The 19764-nt window shown below is 45.1% G+C and overlaps 1 protein-coding gene across 2 annotated transcripts; it reads left to right on the forward strand.

Moving 5' to 3' along the window:
• Positions 1-1462: 1462 nt before the first annotated feature.
• uap1 (UDP-N-acetylglucosamine pyrophosphorylase 1) lies at positions 1463-18943 on the forward strand. 2 transcript variants are annotated; one of them, XM_056275973.1, is made up of 11 exons: positions 1463-1547; positions 2200-2525; positions 4119-4323; positions 5349-5524; positions 5653-5825; positions 12991-13184; positions 13694-13834; positions 15140-15328; positions 15682-15723; positions 17275-17341; positions 18207-18943. In XM_056275973.1, exons 2-11 carry the CDS (start codon positions 2246-2248, stop codon positions 18297-18299), a joined length of 1560 nt encoding a protein of 519 aa, XP_056131948.1. In that variant the 5' UTR covers positions 1463-1547; positions 2200-2245; the 3' UTR covers positions 18300-18943. The 2 variants fall into 2 exon arrangements, with proteins under 2 accessions (XP_056131948.1, XP_056131949.1); XM_056275974.1 differs by lacking the exon at positions 1463-1547 and adding an exon at positions 1878-1898.
• The last annotated feature ends 821 nt before the right edge of the window (positions 18944-19764 follow it).

Consider the following 19764-nt stretch of genomic DNA (forward strand, 5'->3'; position numbering starts at 1 on the left):
TTTGAGTGTATGAATCGGCCAAAGCTTTATTTTATTCTCGACTTGATGTGTTGGTTATAGAAAATACTCTTTAAAGAAAGCATTCTATGTTTAAGCCATGCAAGGCTTGCTGTCAAGCTAAGGAGGAATATAGCCCATTATGAAAAGAGGAACGCTGAGGTGTGGAATATTTTTAGGAGTGCAATGGAAAGAGATGTTAATATGTTGTATGATTATGTTAGAGACAAAGAGGTTGTTGGTGGATTTGTAGAGGGGAGCACTTTTGTTGTAATTGGGGAAGGAGGGAGGGTAATGTTGGATTCTGGTTAAACAGTGTACTGTGTGTGGTATATCTGTATTTTATTGTTTGATTTCTTTGATTTGGTGGGGGGCCAGAGGCTGGAAGCCATGCCAAGGCCTACAGGTTACCTCATTATTTTCTGTTTTGTCTACCTGTGTTGTCATTTTTGATTCTTGTCCTCTTTGAGTATGTAGAGTTCGATGGGTTTGTGAAATGTTTTATTTCCCCATTGCTTTGGTATATACAGAGCCCCTAGGGGGACATGGGCGGATTTTCCTTTTGTTAACTATCTCATCACGAGATAGTTAACAAAAGGAAAATTCGCCCATGTCCCCTTAGGGGCTCCGTAAGTTACTGACACGGAAGCGGGAAAAAAAGTCAACGTTCAGTCTCACGGACGCCAGTCGCCTTAGACGTTTTCTCAGAAACCACGTGACGGAAGTCCCGGCAAGTCACGTGGTTACAGAGAGAATGTCGCAGTGGGGGGCCTTTTTATTGCATTTTTCATTCATGTACAGATCAATTTCACAAAAAGAAACAGAACATGAAAAAAATAACAAGACAACAACACGGGGTATCATACAACAATCAACAAGGCACTAAACATACATTTAAGGCTTTACAAACGTCTACAGTTTTTATTGCTTTACTATTCTTCAAACCATGTAATGCGTCCATATAATATCTAAATTCTATTTTAAATTGTTCTATGTGTGGATTTCTTTTGGACCACTTGCACTTGTGAATATAATAGTTTCCATACAACAAAATGAGATTCGAGATGAACATATCTCGTTTTTCCAATCGAGTAGTTGAACCAGGCAATCTCTTAAAGAAGTACTCTGTCTAACCAAAATAACTTCATACACATGCATTCATAAAATAAATGACAAATAGTCTCAATGTCGTTCTTGCAAAGAACACACCTTCTATCAATGTCGTCTCTGAATCTTGAAAACATCTAGTTTACAGGATAAATCCGATGTATAACCTTAAATGAAACTTCTCTGACTTTGTTGATGACATAATATTTCTTACTGAAATTCCAGACTGACTTCCAACCAATATCACATTTAGAGTTCCGGAGTGATTTGGCAAAGGGGGGGTTGTGGACAGAAGTCTCCTAGTGGTGGGCCGTCCCCCAAGCCACGCACGTCAACGTGACGTGCGGTCAGCTGAGCGGATGGGCGGTGGAGTCGTAACGCCCCGCAAGTTACTTCCACGTAACGCCAGTGTTAAATGGTCAAAGGAGCCGTCTGTTCCCCAGGTGAGCCCCGATCCGCTGCGTTTATATGCGTTGAGAAAGCCACGGAGTTTAAACCTATTCCTTCCGGCGTTAGCTAGGGACATAAAGTGGGTATATCGGCCTTGGTCGTTAGTACCGAGTGCAACCCATGCCCTGCTTTTGCAAGAAGATAGTAGTTAGCGGCATCGCCAAACATACACGTTTTATAATAGATTGTACGATTTTATTTTTTGAGAATCGACAGGGGCTTAATAGTAATGGCATCCCGTGATAGTAAACCTGCGTCCCGTGTCATCCGAATCCGGTCGCGTTTCCTGGTAATGGACCGCAGCGGATATTTTGTTGGCTAGTCTCAAAAGTCAGCCAGTAAAGGCAAGTCCTAAACATTCTGATTGATTTAAACAATGGGCTATTATCAGATGTCCCAGTGACGTTTGACAGCACATCAGTCTGTGCAACTCCGTGAGCAAACCGATGGTCGTAGGTTAATTTGCCCTTTAGTTACTGGTTTGTATTTCGGTGGCTGTGTAAGCCTTACACACATCTCAGGCTCTCAATGTGTCTGCTAGAAATTCCCATTGATACTGCGAATGCTGTCATGTTGCAAAGCTATTATTGACTCACCAGATGAGCTAACACTAATCGGATTTTTTTTATTTGTGCTTTTATAAAGTGTATTTGGTTTTCTTTGCGATACCATAACACCCGGAAGTGTAATCATGGATCCCAAAACCAGCAAACTTGCCCAGAGGTTAGCCGAAGCCGGCCAATCTCACCTCCTGCAGTTCTGGACAGCGCTGAGCCCTGAGGAGCAGGCAAGTTTGACCCTTGACCTGGAAGCAATGGACTTCAAGGAGATCAATGGATTTTTCAAGAATGCCATGGAGATGTCCAGCAACAGTAAGGAGAAGATGGACGCCCGTATGGAGCCGGTACCCAGAGAAGTTTTGGGCAGCGTGACGAGAGACAGGGACAACCTCAAAGACTGGGAGGTCAAGGGTGAGTTCTAAAAACTTGTTTGACCAGTGTACTAGATGCCAAAAAGAAGTTACACAGAAAGGCCAGGTGTTTGGTTTTTTTTGCACTCTTGGGTGTAAACCGCCATTGGGTCAACACTGTTGCCTCACAGCAAGAAGGTCCTGGGTTCGAACCCCAGGCCGTCCCAGGTCCTTTCTGTGTGGAGTTTGCATGTTCTCCCCGTGTCTATGTGGGTTTCCTCTGGGTGCTCCGGTTTCCTCCCACCATCAAAAAGACATGCATGTTAGAGTTAATTGTCTGTGCCTCTGAGCAAGGCAATGGAAAGAAGAACTGGAGTTGGTCCCCGGGCGGTGCAGCTGCCCCCTGCTCCTATACAATAGGATGGGTTGAATGCAGAGAACACATTTCGCTGTAACCTGTACAATGACAAAAATAAAGTGGCTTTCTTCTTTCTAATCGTATTAATTATAATTTTATGTTATACACTGTTAACCAGTTGATAAGCAACACTGTCCAAGACAATTTCCTCTAGCCTTTTGAAAACTAACCCCAGGTTTTGTCTCTGTGTCTACAGACATGAAACATAAGATATGATTGACGCCCCAGTCAAGGGGGCTACAATACTACTGGCAATCTGTTTAGTATTTTTTTTTCTTAAAGAATTTGATTTCAAGAAGTAACCAAGGCAAAAGCACGTATCCAACAAAACCTTATGCAATGGGTTATTGAGCATGTTAATGATATATGTATCGTAGTTATAGACTACTGAGAGTTTCCAATTTTGCCTGCTATGTGTTGCACAAACACACAAGCGATTCAGACTTCTCCTCCTACACCAGTTTTGCAGTATGAGTAACTCAACTATTGGTACTCATTATGCTTTGCACAATCCCCCCTGCAGTGGGACCTCTGTCTATTTAGTGAGTCCACTCGAGAAGTTCTACCCCGAGGGAAGATGGCCGTGTAGAGTGAGGCAAGAGAGCATCTGGTTCTGGTTTGGGCCTGATGTAAATGGGGGCTTTGCATGACCCTCATTCATGAGGTCACTCAGCCCTGTGTGAGTGCATTTGAGTGACTGGGATTGGGGGCCAGTCAAAGTCTGGCAGACACACCCATGGCCACTGACATGTCTGAAGGCTTTTTCACACAGAGAAAATGTTGTGCTTTGAGTCACGTAGCAGCAGTTAATGTAAGATAAACCACGATACACTATAATCAGGTAGTTAAACAGCTGGACTATTAGATTTCATTACACAAAGTCATCATTACTCATGATAATTTATCATGCTGTATTGTCAAACTCGTGTAGGAAAAGTCATGGATACTGTGGTGATGCTATTTTATAAATATGTTGCTGAGGTTCGTTTTTGATTATCTTTGTGAGAACAATTAGAATATATTGTGGTTAGGGTTAGATAATGTGCTATTAGGTTTACATGATGGTTTCTTCTGATGACGTTAGTGTCAGCAGAAGAATTTAACTTAATCATATGTAGATCTCTATCTCATTTCTATATTCATAAAAAGTAGTATGTCACAACATGCATTTTAAAACAGTCAAATCATGACGTTAATGCTTGTTGTAATCCAGTCTCTTGCTGTGTGCCCCCTTAGGTCTGCACTGCATTGGTCAGAGTAAAGTGGCGGTCCTGCTGTTGGCAGGGGGACAGGGAACTAGATTGGGGGTCTCTTACCCCAAAGGCATGTACGACGTGGGACTACCGTCACATAAAACCCTCTTTCAGATCCAGGCTGAGCGAATTCTGAAGCTGGAACAGCTGGCTGAGCAGACGCACACAACCAAGTGCCTCATTCCCTGGTGAGGTTTTCCACGTTACTTTGGGGAGGGTAGCTCAGGTAGCCTTCGCTAAAATATTTTAAGTAGAAATACTCGTCAGCAGAATCTGTTGGCATACTTTATTGGGGGGTGGGGATGGGGGTGGAGTAAAGGGATCAAATCCATCGAACCTTCACTGATTTTTAATGAGCCATATAATTGCTGTGTCCCAGTTTTGTCTTTGTGATTATTAGCCGGTTCAAATTGTTTTCACTATCAGAAAATTATCCATCAAGGAAGTTGTTCACCTTGAAGGGGATTAAAGTTCTCCATGGAGAAGATCTAAGGGCCTGTTAAAACCATTTAAAGACATACGTGATAACAGGTGCCAGGAAGGCAGAGGAGTGGTGCTGACATTTTCTGGAGATATAATTGTTGCAAAAGTCAAACTGATGATCAGAATCAACTTTATTGTCCAAGTGTGCTTATGCGTACAAGGAATTTGACTCCAGTTTACAGCAGCTTCTAGTACTTGCATATATCACTCACAAAAATATCAAAACACAACAAACAAACAAAACAAATGTATGTAATAATAACTAGAATATTAGATGCCAGATTACATAAGGAAATAGTTGTTTATTTTATGTCTGATTGTTTTTCATATCTCAGTGGGTTTGGTGATGTCATTACTGCATGCTGGCATGTATTATTCAGACCACAGCAGACTACCACATGTCTCCTCCGATACATGTGGAGTCACTGCTGCTTCTTTTCACCAGACAGTGAGGAGTTTCGCCAGGGGGACGTAGCGTTTGGGAGGATCACGCTATTCCCCTCGGTCCCCCCTCCACCTGAACAGGCGCCCTGACTGGCCAGAGGAGGTGCTAGTGCAGCAACCACGACACACCCACATCCGCCTTCCCACCCGCAGACACGGCCAATTGTGTCTGAAGGGACACCCGACCAAGTCGGAGGTAACACAGGGATTCGAACCGTCGGTCCCTGTGTTGGTAGACAACGGAAATGGATGAATTGTTAACAAAGTCCTCCTGAATTCCCTGTAGGTATATCATGACCAGTGGTAGGACAATGGGCATGACTAAGGAGTTCTTCTCACGTCATAACTATTTTGGCTTGGACAAGAACAACGTCATCTTCTTTCAGCAAGGCATGCTACCTGCCATGGACTTCAGCGGCAAAATCATTCTGGAGGGCAAAGGCAAACTCTCCATGGCGCCTGGTAAGTTTGCTCAGGACATTTGAGTTTTTCCACCTTTCTTGCATTGTTGAATTCATGGATTCATTTTGTTTGTCTGTGTGCACAATTGCTTGTGTGTTCGTGTGTCTGTCTGTGTGCGTGTTTAACAGACGGTAATGGGGGCCTGTACAGGGCGCTGGGGAACGAGGGGATTGTGGATGACATGGAGAAGAGGGGGATCAAGTTCATCCATGTCTACTGTGTTGACAATGTCCTGGTGAAAGTAGCTGACCCAGCCTTTATTGGTTTCTGTGTGCAGAAGGGAGCGGATTGTGGAGCTAAGGTTAGCCAGTCTCGCAACTCTTCTCCTTTGCTTCTTATTTTGCCCCTCTTCTCTCTTTCTTCTCTGCTTAAGGGGACTTCCAGCACCCTTGGAAAATGTTCTAAGATCATGCCAGGAAAAGTTAATAATTTTAAGCAAATTAAGGTTGCCACAGGTCTAATTGCCTTACTTTGAAGACTTTTATGTGCCAGGCAGCCAACTTTAGGCTTCAATTTTTAAACTGTTTTCAAAATAGATTTTGTTTTCTTTTATTGTGCTGCCCTAGTGGTGAGTAATCAACCATACGAGCCTAAAAGACCAATATACTTGTAGGACAATTCATATTTTACTTTTTGAGACTTAATTATTGTTAAATTTCTTTGGTGTCTTGAAGTTTAAGAATCACTTCCATGAATGTGCAGAAACCCCCCACCTTCTTCCCCACTGCATGCCACATTTTATTAACCTGAAATTAATCAGTGGTTTCAGCTGCAGTAAAAGGGCCTGGCCTAGCGGTTGGGTCATAAATTGATTTGGCGATGATATCTTAATCTTGTTCACATGTAATGTCGACACCCAGAGCTGTATTTCACCAGACCAGGAAGTAATGATGTTTTGGGTTTTTTTGCAAGAATGTGAACGTGCAAAAAGATTGACATTTATTAAACAGAGTAAGGGGTTGGGCGTCCAGTTGGCGTAGCGGTCTATTCCATTGCCTACCAACACGGGGCTCACCAGTTCAAATCCCCGTGTTACCTCCGGCTTGGTTAGGCGTCCCCGGGTGGGTAGCCGGATGCGGGTGTGTTTCCTGGTCGCTGCAGTAGCGCCTCCTCTGGTCAGTCGGGGCACCTGTTCAGGGGGGAGGGGGGACTGGGGGGAATAGCGTGATCCTCCCATGTGCTACATCCCCTGATGAAACTCCCCACTGTCAGGTGAAAAGAAGTGGCTGGCGGCTCCACATGTATTGGAGGAGGCATGTGGTAGTCTGCAGCCCTCCCCGGATCGGCAGAGGGGGTGGAGCAGCGACCGGGACGGCTCAGAAGAGTGGTGTAATTGGACGGGTACAATTGGGGAGAAAAAAAGGGGGGTTAATATATATATATATATATATATTGAGTGAGCAATTGTCTCCACTTCTTCCGACACCCACTAAAGAGCCCCACAGAGACTGGTCTGGATGCAGGGTTCCATAGCAGCGACCGGGATGGCTTGGAAAAGTGGGGTAATTGGCCAAGTACAATTGGGGGGGGGGGGGACTGGATAAGGGGCTTTCCGTTCCCCATCATTTTAAATTATGAAAGTGCAAAAAAAGAGTATGATCCCAGTGCTCAACAAATAAGGAGCAAAATAATCCAGTGTTTCAAGTAATTTTTTTATGAGACATGTCTCTTGAATCACTGGATTATATATATATATGCAGTATGTACAAGTGACTGAAACACAGTCAGTCTAGCCATGCCTACTGAGTCTGATCTGGTCTGTTCTGTGTACTTTTTTAAAGTTCCACGAGGTCCTTAAGAATGACGGATCTTGTTTTTGATAACTGGGTGTTTAAAAGGTGGGGTCAGTTGGCTCTCACATTTCAGACAACTATGCTTTCTACAATACACCACTGGATGGGGATGTAGGCTGTTTTTCTGAAGTTTCCCGGCGCTGTGCTCAGTTCCTTACTGCATGTAGCGTTTAAAGATGGTTTCCCTTCAAGAGTGGCATGATTTTAAGTATTCACCCTTTAAACGATTTTATCCCGACATATTTTTATACTTTATTTTGACATACTTGACATACTTTTTGACATACTGTGAGAAGCAGAGACTTGGCTGTATGAGACACAGGATGTGTGTGTTTTGTTTGCCACTTAAAATCCCTGCAAGGAATCTTTTTCTTCGGCCTGTTGTGGCCTGGTCGATGTGTGGACAACCACACATCGACCAGAGAATGTAGGCGCACTTTCCCCTGCGGTATCACATAGCATGTGCCTGATGTATAGTTTCCCTCTGGTTTCAGACAGTTGCTTTGGACAGAGTGAACTATTAATTCAGGGACAAAAGAAGATTAGATTAGATTCAATTTTATTGTCACTGCACAGAGTACAAGCGCTAAGACAATGAAATGCAGTTTGGCATCTAACCAGAAAGTGCAGAATCGTACAGTAAAGTGCAAGGTGTAATGTATACGAGTGTACAGAGGTCATATGGAACGTCGATAAATGAAGTATGTAATGAATAATGCGACCCTGAGAACAGGATAAGCGGTTCAGCAAATGGATGGATGGATATATAAGTATGTAAATCCATACCATAATGCAAATGTATATAATAAATAAATGTATAGAATGACAATGTATATAACAAACAAACAAGCATATATAATAGATAAATAAACGTATATAATAAATAAATGTATATAATAAATGCTTATAATAAATGTATATAAGACAAAGCTATGGGAGTGGGAATGAGTAAATACAAATGAGGTAAAAATATAAACAGAGTATTATACAGTGTATGTACATTATAGTGTGGTTAAACAGGAAACTGAACTGGTTCCTCGCAGCAAATAAATTGCATTTCTGACACATCTTAAACTCCTGTGGCAAGGCAGATATTTAACAATTAAGCTAGTTTTCCATTTTAATTAAAGCCTCCAATTTGAGGGCGGATTTTTTTTTTTAAATACGCTTCAGAATAGCATGGAGACTGTTTTGGGTCTCTACACAAGCACACACACACACACGCGCACACACACACACACAATTTCATTTTTCGATTTCAGTAGGCTTTATTGGCATGACATTTGACGTGTTGTTAAAGCACAGTTATGATGATGAAAGACAATGTTAAGGAATGAGATTAAAAAAAATAATGTGAATAACAATATTAGTTGATAGAATAAAGTTAATGACAACACATACAGTTCCAGTGACTCTGCATGACACAGATGGTCCATCAACATGAGGTGATTTTTGCCCCTTTTTCTCCCCAATTGAATCCGGCCAATTACCCCACTCATCCGAGCCATCCCGGTCGCTGCTCCACCCCCTCTGCTGATCCGGGGAGGGCTGCAGACTACCACATGCCTCCTCCGATACATGTGGAGTCGCCAGCCACTTCTTTTCACCTGACAGTGAGGAGTTTCACCAGGAGGACGTAGCACGTGGGAGGATCACACTATTCCCCGACTGACCAGAGGAGGCGCAAGTGCAGCGACCAGGACACATACCTACATCTGGCTTCCCACCTACAGACATGGCCAATTGTGCCTTTAGGGACATCCGACCAAGCTGGAGGTAACAAGGGGATTCGAACTAGCGATCCCCGTGTTGGTAGGCAACGGAATAGACCACCACGCTAACCCGGACGCCCGCACACAATTTGAAGCTTGTGCAATATGGACATGAACCTGAAGTGACAAAGCATCTCCAGAATAACCTTGAAAAGGCGTGCCCAGTTCTTTGCCCCTACCGCACTGAAGCAAATATTAGCACACCGTATATGTTATATTTTCCAGCTGCTACAGAGTTAAAGTGAAATTAAGTATTTAACTGCATGGAACTGAAAAACATTCTACAACCCACTCGACATCACGAGTGGTCTGGTGGAGCAGAGATGGCATGGTAGGATCAGAGGAGAGCCGAGACCCGCCCTCCCATCATAAATTACTGAGCCTCTCTGCAGTTCATGTGGCTTCTTCCCCCAAGCCACTTTCCCATTCCCCCCCCCCCACCAACCCCTTCATCACGACTACTCTATCATTAGCAACCAACAGATGGGGAGAGGGTTTTTTTTCTTCATTTGTTGCAGACTTTACTTGCTGGATATTTAAAGTGCAGTAAACGCAAGAACATCTTTTATTAGCTAATTTTTATGCTTCCACATAACGAGTATGATCTGATTAGAAATATGTTTGTTCGGTTGTAAAGCCCTTTTAAATGCACCTACATTCATGTATTGTGGTAATGAATAACAGGTGGACCACGTGGTTATCGTTCTGACTCGGTGCCCCCTCATTCAAACATTCAGAACATTTCACGGTCGATTTTCTTTATTAAGAATTGGGGGCCATTGCCAGAAGCCTTTTTTAAAGAATGAATCAAGGGCGTCTGGATGGCGTGGTGGTCTATTCCGTTGCCTACCAACACGGGGATCACCAGTTCAAATCCCCGTGTTACCTCCGGCTTGGTCTGGCGTCCATACAGACCCAATCGGCTGTGTCTGCGGGTGGGAAGCCAGATGTAGGTATGTGTCCTGGTTGCTGCACTAGCGCCTCCTCTGGTTGGTCGGGGTGCCTTTTTGGGGGTGGGGGGCTTGGGGGAATAGCGTGATCCTCCCACGTGCTACGTCCCCCTGGCGAAACTCCTCATTGTCAGATGAAAAGAAGCGGCTGGCGACTCCACATGTATCTGAGGAGGCATGTGGTAGACTGCAGCCCTCCCCGGCTCGGCAGAGGGGGTGGAGCAGCAACCGGGACGGCTTGGAAGAGAGGGGTAATGGGCCAAGTACAATCGGGGAGAAAAAGGGGGGGGGGAGGGGTTTCTTTCACTCTCAACTGTTAATAGAAAAGAGTTGCGTGCTGGCTCATTTGTTCAGCTGTACATCTGACATTGTCTGTTGATGGATTTTTTTAACGTTTGAAATTAGTATGTAGAAAAAATTATGGCGACTCCACATGTATCGGAGGAGGCACGTGGTAGTCTGCAGCCCTCCCCGGATCGGCAGAGGGGTTGGAGCAGCGACCGGGATGGCTCGGAAAGATGGGGTGATTGGATGGATACAACTGGGGAGAAAAAGGGGGAAAAAATCCCCCCCCCCCAAAAAAAAAGAATGAATTTCAGCTTTTCTTATGTGTCAGCAGTGTTTACTTGGAAAGGTCCATTACTTTCTTTGTGTCTCTCCATGTTGGACAGTCACAGGATACTGGTGCTATTTCACAGTTTTTGCAAAATCATTGTCGTCATGCTTCCCTGAATCATAAAAAGATATTTGTCATACACATTGTCACAGAAATAACTGTCTAAAGGTATAAACACAAGTTTAAGGAAAAAATTTTTTCTTCAAAAAAAGTCCTTTACTAATGTACACTCACCGGCCACTTTATTAGGTACACCTTGCTAGTACCGGGTTGGACCCCCTTTTGCCTTCAGAACTGCCTTAATCCTTCGTGGCATAGATTCAACAAGGTACTGGAAACATTCCTCAGAGAGTTTGGTCCATATTGACATGATAGCATCACGCAGTTGCTGCAGATTTGTCGGCTGCACATCCATGATGCGAATCTCCCGGTCCACCACATCCCAAAGGTGCTCTATTGGATTGAGATCTGGTGACTGTGGAGGCCATTTGAGTACAGTGAACTCATTGTCATGTTCAAGAAACCAGTCTGAGATGATTCGAGCCTTATGACATGGCGCGTTATCCTGCTGGAAGTAGCCATCACAAGATGGGAACACTGTGGTCATAAAGGGATGGACATGGTCAGCAACAATACTCAGGTAGGCTGTGGCGTTGACATGATGCTCAATTGGTACTAAGGGGCCCAAAGTGTGCCAAGAAAATATCCCCCACACCATTACACCACCACCAGCAGCCTGAACCGTTGATACAAGGCAGGATGGATCCATGCTTTCATGTTGTTGACGCCAAATTCTGACCCTACCATCCGAATGTCGCAGCAGAAATCGAGACTCATCAGACCAGGCAACGTTTTTCCAATCTTCTATTGTCCAATTTTGGTGAGCCTGTGCGAATTGTAGCCTCAGTTTCCTGTTCTTAGCTGACAGGAGTGGCACCCGGTGTGGTCTTCTGCTGCTGTAGCCCATCTGCCTCAAGGTTCAACGTGTTGTGCGTTCAGAGATGCTCTTCTGCATACCTCAGTTGTAATGAGTGGTTATTTGAGTTACTGTTGCCTTTCTATCAGCTCGAACCAGTCTGGCCATTCTCCTCTGACCTCTGGCATCAACAAGGCATTTTCGCCCACAGAACTGCCGCTCACTGGATATTTTCTCTTTTTCGGACCATTCTCTGTAAACCCTAGAGATGGTTGTGCGTGAAAATCCCAGTAGATCAGCAGTTTCTGAAATACTCAGACCAGCCCGTCTGGCACCAACAACCATGCCACGTTCAAAGTCACTTGAATCACCTTTCTTCCCCATTCTGATGCTCGGTTTGAACTGCAGCAGATCGTCTTGACCATGTCTACATGCCTAAATGCATTGAGTTGCTGCCATGTGATTGGCTGATTAGAAATTTGCGTTAACGAGCATTTGGTCAGGTGTGCCTAATAAAGTGGCCGGTGAGTGTATGTCACATACAAGTGGTGCTCGATGTAGTGCCTCTGTGAGCCAGAAAGCGATGTGAAACTCAGATGTTAGGAATCTCTTCTGTGTATCATATTGATGCATGGTACACAGATATTGTATCAAAATTGTTTAAAGTTACAATCTTGGTGTTTTGTTGAAATACTGACATCTATGGTGGTAATTTGTTATTGCAGTTGCGTTTTTGGATCCAGTTGAAATTAAACCTCACCAGCGCCATTATGCCAGCAACTTGCCTAACACCTAATAACAAAACATGGTTACAAATGCATTCATGGTTTGGATCTTCATGGGGTGCCTATTGTCTTAAATAGGCCAGCAATGGAAAAGTGTGGCGGCATAGTGGCACAGTGGTTACCTCACAGCAAGAAGGTCCCGGGTTCGAGCCCCAGGGTAGTCCAACCTTGGGGGTCGTTCCGGGTCGTCCTCTGTGTGGAATTTGCATGTTCTCCCCGTGTCTGCGTGGGTTTCCTCCAGGTGCTCCAGTTTCCTTCCACAGTCCAAAGACGTTTGGTCAGGTGAATCGGCCATACCAAATTGCCCCTAGGTATGAATGTGTGTGTGTGTGGGCCCTGTGTGATGGCCTGGCGGCCTGTCCAGGGTGTCTCCCCGCCTGTCGCCCAATGACTGCTGGGATAGGCTCCAGCATCCCCGCGACCCTGAGAGCAGGAAAAGCGGTTCAGGTAATGGATGGATGGAAAAGCATCAAAAGGAATTGTTTGCATGTACATCTTTGGTATTGTAACTTTCAATTATTTTTTATTTTTTCAAACATTTGAGCACCTTTTTCATGGTAGCTAGGGGCCTGGTTCAACAGGTGTTGTAGTTTCATTGTACCAAAACTCTTCTTATGTATTACATCTGTTTCAGGTGGTGGAGAAAACCAACCCGACGGAGGCAGTGGGTGTTGTTTGCAAGGTGGACGGGCGTTACCAGGTGGTTGAGTACAGTGAGATCACTCTGCCGACTGCCGAAAAACGCAGCGCTGATGGACGACTGATGTTCAATGCAGGAAATGTGGCCAATCACTTCTTCACCCTGCCCTTCCTCAAAGACATAGTGCAGTACGTCCAGCACACAACTCATCTACAAACTCTTTAGCCTTCAACACACTCTTTGCTTCTTTTCCCCTCGAAATCCTTCTGAAAGCTTTTTATGTTGCTTTATGTTTCCAGTTAACTGTAAAGGGATGAGTGATTATAAATGTACCCGAAATGTACATCTCTCTCTCTCTCTCTCTCTCTCTCTCTCTCTCTCTGTCTCTCTCTCTCTCTGCCTGTGTTTCTTTCTTGCTCTCTGTCTGTCTGTCTCTCTCTCTCTCGCTCTTGCTCTGTCTGTCTCTCTCTCTCACGCTCTGTCTCTCTCTCTTGCCCTCTATCTCTCACTCTCTCTCTGTCTCTCTCACTCTCTGTCAGTCTCTCTGTGTCACTGTCTGTCTCTCTCTCACTCTGTCTTTGTCAGTGTCTCTCTGTATCTCACGGTATCCATCTGTCTGTCTCTCGCCCTCTGTCTGTCTGTCTGTCTCTCTCTCTCACTCTCTGTGTCTGTCTCTCTGTCTCTGTCTCTCTCTCAGGAAACATGAGCCTGAGCTGCAGCACCATGTGGCCCGGAAGAAGATCCCTCATGTGGACTCACAGGGACAGCTGATCAAACCAGACAAACCCAACGGAATTAAAATGGAAAAATTTGTCTTTGACATCTTCCAGTTTGCCAAGTGAGCTGCAGTGATTTTTCCATGCAGGGCCTCCCGCTTAACTGCATTAAGCAGACAGCCTCTAGATCAGAAAAAAAAATTATGTCTCACATAGATAGAAAATTTTCTTCAGTGTGGGATCTCAACAATAAAACAACAAAGGCTATAGAAATGGGTGGGAAAAAAAATCCTTCCTCCAATTCCCTTAGAGGTGCTTGCACAATTGTGGAGGATGAATTTATATTTGTTTCCCCTTTTTGAAAGGCAATTGGTTCGTGTAGATTCCTACTGACAGGGCTCTCTTGTGGGGATCTGACATATTTTCACAGCTATACCCAAGTCTTTGTCTTAGCCTTATTTCTACCAGAGCCAGCCCTACCATGGATCCATGGGTCACGCCAAGTTCTCTGCAGGTGGACGGAGGTTTATGAGCTGTTCCTTCAGTCCACCTCGTTCAGAGGTGGACTGTGACATCAGCTGTGACTGTGACATCAGCTCTGTCAGGCTGCCGCTATTTGAACTTGACATCGAATGAAAGGATTCCTGTTCTGAACGATGTTAGAAACACAGCAGACATGGCCAGCTCCTGTCAGGGTTTATTCAGTGCATTTTAAACTGGCGGAGGATGATGTATGCACACTGCTATTCCTAAAAAAGCAGATTACAGTGAAAACAATGTCGTCATACCAACCCCTCTACCAACATCAGTGTTTTGCTAGTACAAAAAGTGTTTTTTTGGGGTGTGGGGGCGTCCGGGTGGCCTGGCGGTCTATTCCGTTGCCTACCAACACGGGGATCGTCGGTTCGAATCCCTGTGTTACCTCCAGCTTGATGGGGTGTCCCTGCGGACACAATTGGCTGTGTCTGCAAGTGGGGAGCTGGATGTGGGTATGTGTCCTGGTCGCCGCACTAGCGCCTCCTCTGGTTGGTCAGGGCACCTGATCGGGGGGAGGGAGAACTGGGGGGAATAGTGTGATCCTCCCACGTGCTACGTTCCGCTGGCAAAACTCCTCACTGTCAGGTGAAAAGAAGCGGCTGGTGACTCCACATGTATCGGAGGAAGCATGCGGTTGTCTGCAGCCCTCCCCGGATCGGCAGAGGGGGTGGAGCAGCAACCGGGACAGCTCGGAAGAGTGGGGTAATTAATTGGCGGAATACAATTGGGCAGAAAAAGGGGGAGGGGGATCCCCCCCCCCCAAAAAGTGTTTTTGTCTATTTGTGGGTTGCACACACTCATCGGGCTGTGTGTGTGTGTGTGTGTGTGTGTGTGTGTGTGTGTGTGTGTGTGTGTGTGTGTGTGTGTGTGTGTGTGTGTGTGTCCAACAGGACATTTGTTGTGTATGAGGTGCTGAGGGAAGACGAGTTCTCCCCGCTCAAGAATGCAGACAGCCAAGATGGCAAGGACACGCCCACCACAGCCAAACATGCCCTCATGTCACTGCACCACCGCTGGGTCCTCAACGCAGGGGGCCACTTCGTCGACGAGAATGGGACACATGTGCCTGCCATACCCAGGTGAGCTGTCCACAGCCAGTAGACTAAAAGGCATTATTTTGTTTGTAATACAATGCGATGCAACAGGCACACATTGCTGTAGCATGAACAAACACACACACACGCACGCACGCACACCTAAGACGTGCAAAATGGTGTACCTTTTTTGGGTGGGGGGTGTTTTTGTTCATACTGGTTCCACACTATCATGGCCTTCCAACACTTCACACTTTGTCTGCACACCTTTTGTGGCTTTACTTTAGATATATGTAAATATATAATGGATAATGTACTTTTTTAGCATCACACACTCTCACTTTCCCCTCTCTCACACTTTGGTTTTGCCCCTGTGTGTCCCTCTGTAATGTTTCCAGAGACGGAGCAGCAGGCAGTGTCACAGATGATGTCAACATAAAGTAACTATCCCTCTGAGTGCATGGTGATGGGGATTTGGCTTTCTCTCGCTGTTGCTCACTTGCACCAATAGTCTACTGCTGCCTCCTTTCCTCTCTTCCCCTTCCTCTTTATTGGCGCTGGACTGAGGAGTCCCAATGGCCAAATGGCAAACGCCAGGCCTTTTCTAGTTTTCAGTCGGTGCAAATAAGGGAAATGCCATCGAGGATCGCGGTTTTAGACTATTGGGAGATATAGTCCTGATAACTGTTCCGAGTCCAGGTCAGAGGTCCTACAGTGCTGACCTGTTGGCCAACCACCTCCTCCCCAGACGGTTTCTACTAATCCACGGAATGTATTGCATGCTAGGTAATGGGCACAAGACATGCTTTTTTTGCGATCAATGACAGCTTTGCAAAAGGATGATGATGCGTTGTTGTTGATTTTGTCTGCGCAATAGTGACGACGAGGACGACAACTCATCTTTACAGATCTATTTCTTGCCTGTTCACTTTTGATTCTAATTTAAATTCACCTATGTATCAAGACTTGTCTAAGAGACTTAAAATGAGCCTGTTGTCAATACCCTTTAAAAGGCACAATAACATCTACTAAATCTCATCATTCTCTGCCTCAGTTCCTCAAGATTTCTTTCGCGCATCCGAGTAGCGTAGCGGTCTATTCCGTTGCCTACCAACACGGGGATCGCTGGTTCAAATCCCTGTGTTACCTCCGGCTTGGTCGGGCATCCCTACAGACACAATTGGCTGTGTCTGCGGGTGGGAAGCCGGATGTGGGTATGTGTCCTGGTCACTGCACTAGCGCCTCCTCTGGTTGGTCGGGGCGCCTGTTCGGGGGGGGGGACTGGGGGGGAATAGCATGATCCTCCCACACGCTACGTCCCCCTGGTGAAACTGCTCACTGTCGGGTGAAAAGAAGCAGTTGGCGACTCCACATGTATCGGAAGAGGCATGTGGTAGTCTGCAGCCCTCTCTGGATCGGCAGAGGAGGTGGAGCACTGATTGGGATGGCTCAGAAGAGTGGGGTAATTGGCCAAGTACTATTGGGGAGAAAAAGGGGGGAAAAAAATCCAAAAAAAAAAAAGATTTCTTTCACTCTCAACTATTAATATAAAAGAGTTGTGTGCTGGCTCATTTGTTCAGCCGTACATCTGGCAGTCAGTTGATGGATTTTTAACGTTGTCTGAAATCAGTATGTAGAAACAATTTACTTGGCGAGCGATGACAATATGGTGTAAAAAGGCTCCTAGTTTTGTCAAAGAACTAGGGGAAGCCATGGCCAAATTACCTCTCATTCACCTGTTGTCTTCTTTAAAGTCTCTGTGGGTCAGATAATGGGGAGGCTAATCACATGTCATGTCTGGGAATGATGATGCCCTAATGCTTCGCTGTTGACTTCTAATCACTAGCGACAGTGGAAGAACAGCTGGTTCAAGGATTTACAGCTGCTTCTCTCAACTGTTCTCCCCCAACGTCTTTCCGTCAGAGAGAATTACTCATCCTGGCGTCTCTTTCCCTATTCCTTCCCTGAGCTTGTGTCTCTTCCCCCCACAGCTTGAAGGATGGAACTGACCTGCCAATCAAATGTGAGATCTCCCCACTGGTGTCCTACGGAGGAGAGGTATGCAGATGGTGCTTCACCTCTGGAATGGAAGTTCCAGATGTTTTTTTTCTCACCCCGCATGTCTATATTTGGCTCAATAGAGCCTCGTCAGGTGGAAATAAGTAGCTGGATGTGCATTAAAGATATATAATAATGAGGATCGCCGGTTCGAATTCCCGTGTTACCTCCGGCTTGGTCAGGCATCCCTACAGATGCAATTGGTTGTGTCTGTGGGTGGGAAGCTGGATGTGGGTATGTGTCCTGGTCGCTGCACTAGCGCCGCCTCTGGTTGGTTGGGGCGCCGGTTCAGTGGGGAGGGGGAATAGCATGATCCTCCCATGTGCCATGTTCCCCTGGTGAAACTCCTCACTGTCAGGTGAAAAGCGGCTGGCAAATGCACATGTATCGGAGGAGACATGTTAGGTAGTCTGCAGCCCTCCCCGGATTGGCAGAGGGGGTGGAGCAGCGACCGGGATGGCTCGAAAGAGTGGTGTAATTGGACGGGTACAATTGGGAGAAAGAAGGGGGTTAAAAATTTTTTATATATATATATAGAGAGAGAGAGAGAGAGAGAGAGAGAGAGAGAGAGAGAGAGAGAGAGAGAGAGAGAGAGAGAGAGAGAGAGAGAGAGAGAGAGAGAGAGAGAGAGAGAGAGAGAGAGAGAGAGAGAGAGAGAGAGAGAGAGAGAGAGAGAGAGAGAGAGAGAGAGAGAGAGAGAGAGAGAGAGAGAGAGAGAGAGAGAGAGAGAGAGCGCAGGATAAGCGGTTCGGATATATATAATGCAAAAAACAATGTGACCCCTACCCCCTCAAAAAATGATAATGCACAAATAAAAGCTGTGCAAAGTTTATATTCCTTTGTTTCCCTTTTTTTTTTCTTTAAGGGTCTTGACGAGATGGTGAAGGGACGAGAGTTTCGGCCCACTCTGATGATTGACCAGAACGGAGTTCACGAGTTAGTGAAGAACGGAGTGTAGAAAGGAAGGAAGGTAAAAAGAGGAAGACGGAGAGAGAGACAGAAACAGTCCAAAGTTCATCCTCCTTTTTGTCTCTCTCTCTCCAAACTGTGATATCATCGCTGTGCAATAATGTCGTGTCCACTTGTTCTCTATGTTCGATGGAGCGGAGGCTCTTATGTCCAGCCTGAATGAATGAATCAGTCAATCAATCGATGAATGAGCTGAAGTTTACTGTTTACATTTTGGCTCGCTTGCTTGTATTCAATACTTCAAATTTGTTTTGAAGAGCACATGAACACAGCATGAGATGAAGGACGAAATCCCTGTTAAATTGATTGGATGAAGAAGTCTTCATATGCAGCTACTCATTTTGCTCACAAGACTTATTTTTTAAATGGACCGATGGATGCAGTTTAGGCAGAGATTCATTTTGCCAAGTGATTTGTAGATATAATGTAGGAACAACATGCAAACTCTCATCAAATTATCAGGAAAGTGGTTTTTTTTTTCTAATGTAATGGAGATACATGATATACTTTGGGCAGGGGATATTTATGGTATATGCTTCTTTCTGCTTGTAATCATTTACAACAAGCTACTGTTCAGCTTTAAGACAAACTATGATTTCTTTTCTATTGTCTTTTATTAAAGAAATTTCCGATTTGGAATGGCTGCTGTCCGAGTCATCTGTCTCTGCACACAAGTGTACATTTGTACATGCATGCCAAATAGATATTTGTGTTATTAGTTGGGTCATGTGTGTACAAACACTTGTCTCTGGGGAAGAGTAACGGTGTTTTTCTGACCGATTACATTTTGGTGTGTATGTATATGAGTTTAACTGGCGCGTGCCTACGTGGTGGTTTTTGTTTTTTTTTTTGCTTTCGAGCTCCCGGTGGCTTGAATCAGAGTTTCCGGCACATGGTTTATGTTTAAGATGGGCCAGCCAGAGCATGCTGCACTGCTGCAACTATTCAGGAAATCTGCCTTGTGGCTCCGCAGAGTCTTCATGTGACTCGCTGCTATGTCTCTCTCTCCTCCTCCATAATTGCATTATGGTGCGAGAGACTGCAGAGTAGTCAACTTGGTGCGGGAAAACAAAATGTGTGTATTCACCTAACAAACGGGACTTTTATAGCCCGGACATTATTATTTTTTCATTGTTCTAGATACAGTTAATTAGTCAAATTAGCTGAGCTCAGTTTTTCAAAGCCTGTATCTACTGTCTGAGTCAAAGGCTAATGGATTCATTGAATGTCCAGTTCTTATTTTTTGATTTCATGCCGCATCCCCCCCCCCATTCCCACCGTCACCCAGAGCCATGGCTAAGCAGCAACTTTTCTCTCTTATTAGTTTAATGTTACCTTTTCAATAAACCGTAAACATTAGTAAAATAAACATGAACTTGTGTGACACAATCAAAAAAAGCAACAACGTAGCAATTTCACTACAATAGAACCCCCCCCTTTTTTTCTTCCAATTG

The sequence above is a fragment of the Lampris incognitus genome, chromosome 3, assembly GCF_029633865.1.
Source record: "Lampris incognitus isolate fLamInc1 chromosome 3, fLamInc1.hap2, whole genome shotgun sequence".
Lineage (NCBI taxonomy): Eukaryota > Metazoa > Chordata > Actinopteri > Lampriformes > Lampridae > Lampris > Lampris incognitus.

What these genes read in the sequence shown, in the direction of transcription:
- uap1 (XM_056275973.1), top strand. Translation starts at nt 2,246, where the DNA reads ATGGATCCCAAAACCAGCAAACTTGCCCAGAGGTTAGCCGAAGCCGGC. An exon ending in ACCAAGTGCCTCATTCCCTG is followed by an intron (nt 4,324 to 5,348) that starts GTGAGGTTTTCC and finishes AATTCCCTGTAG; the next exon opens with GTATATCATGACCAGTGGTA. An exon ending in ACAGATGATGTCAACATAAA is followed by an intron (nt 15,724 to 17,274) that starts GTAACTATCCCT and finishes TTCCCCCCACAG; the next exon opens with CTTGAAGGATGGAACTGACC.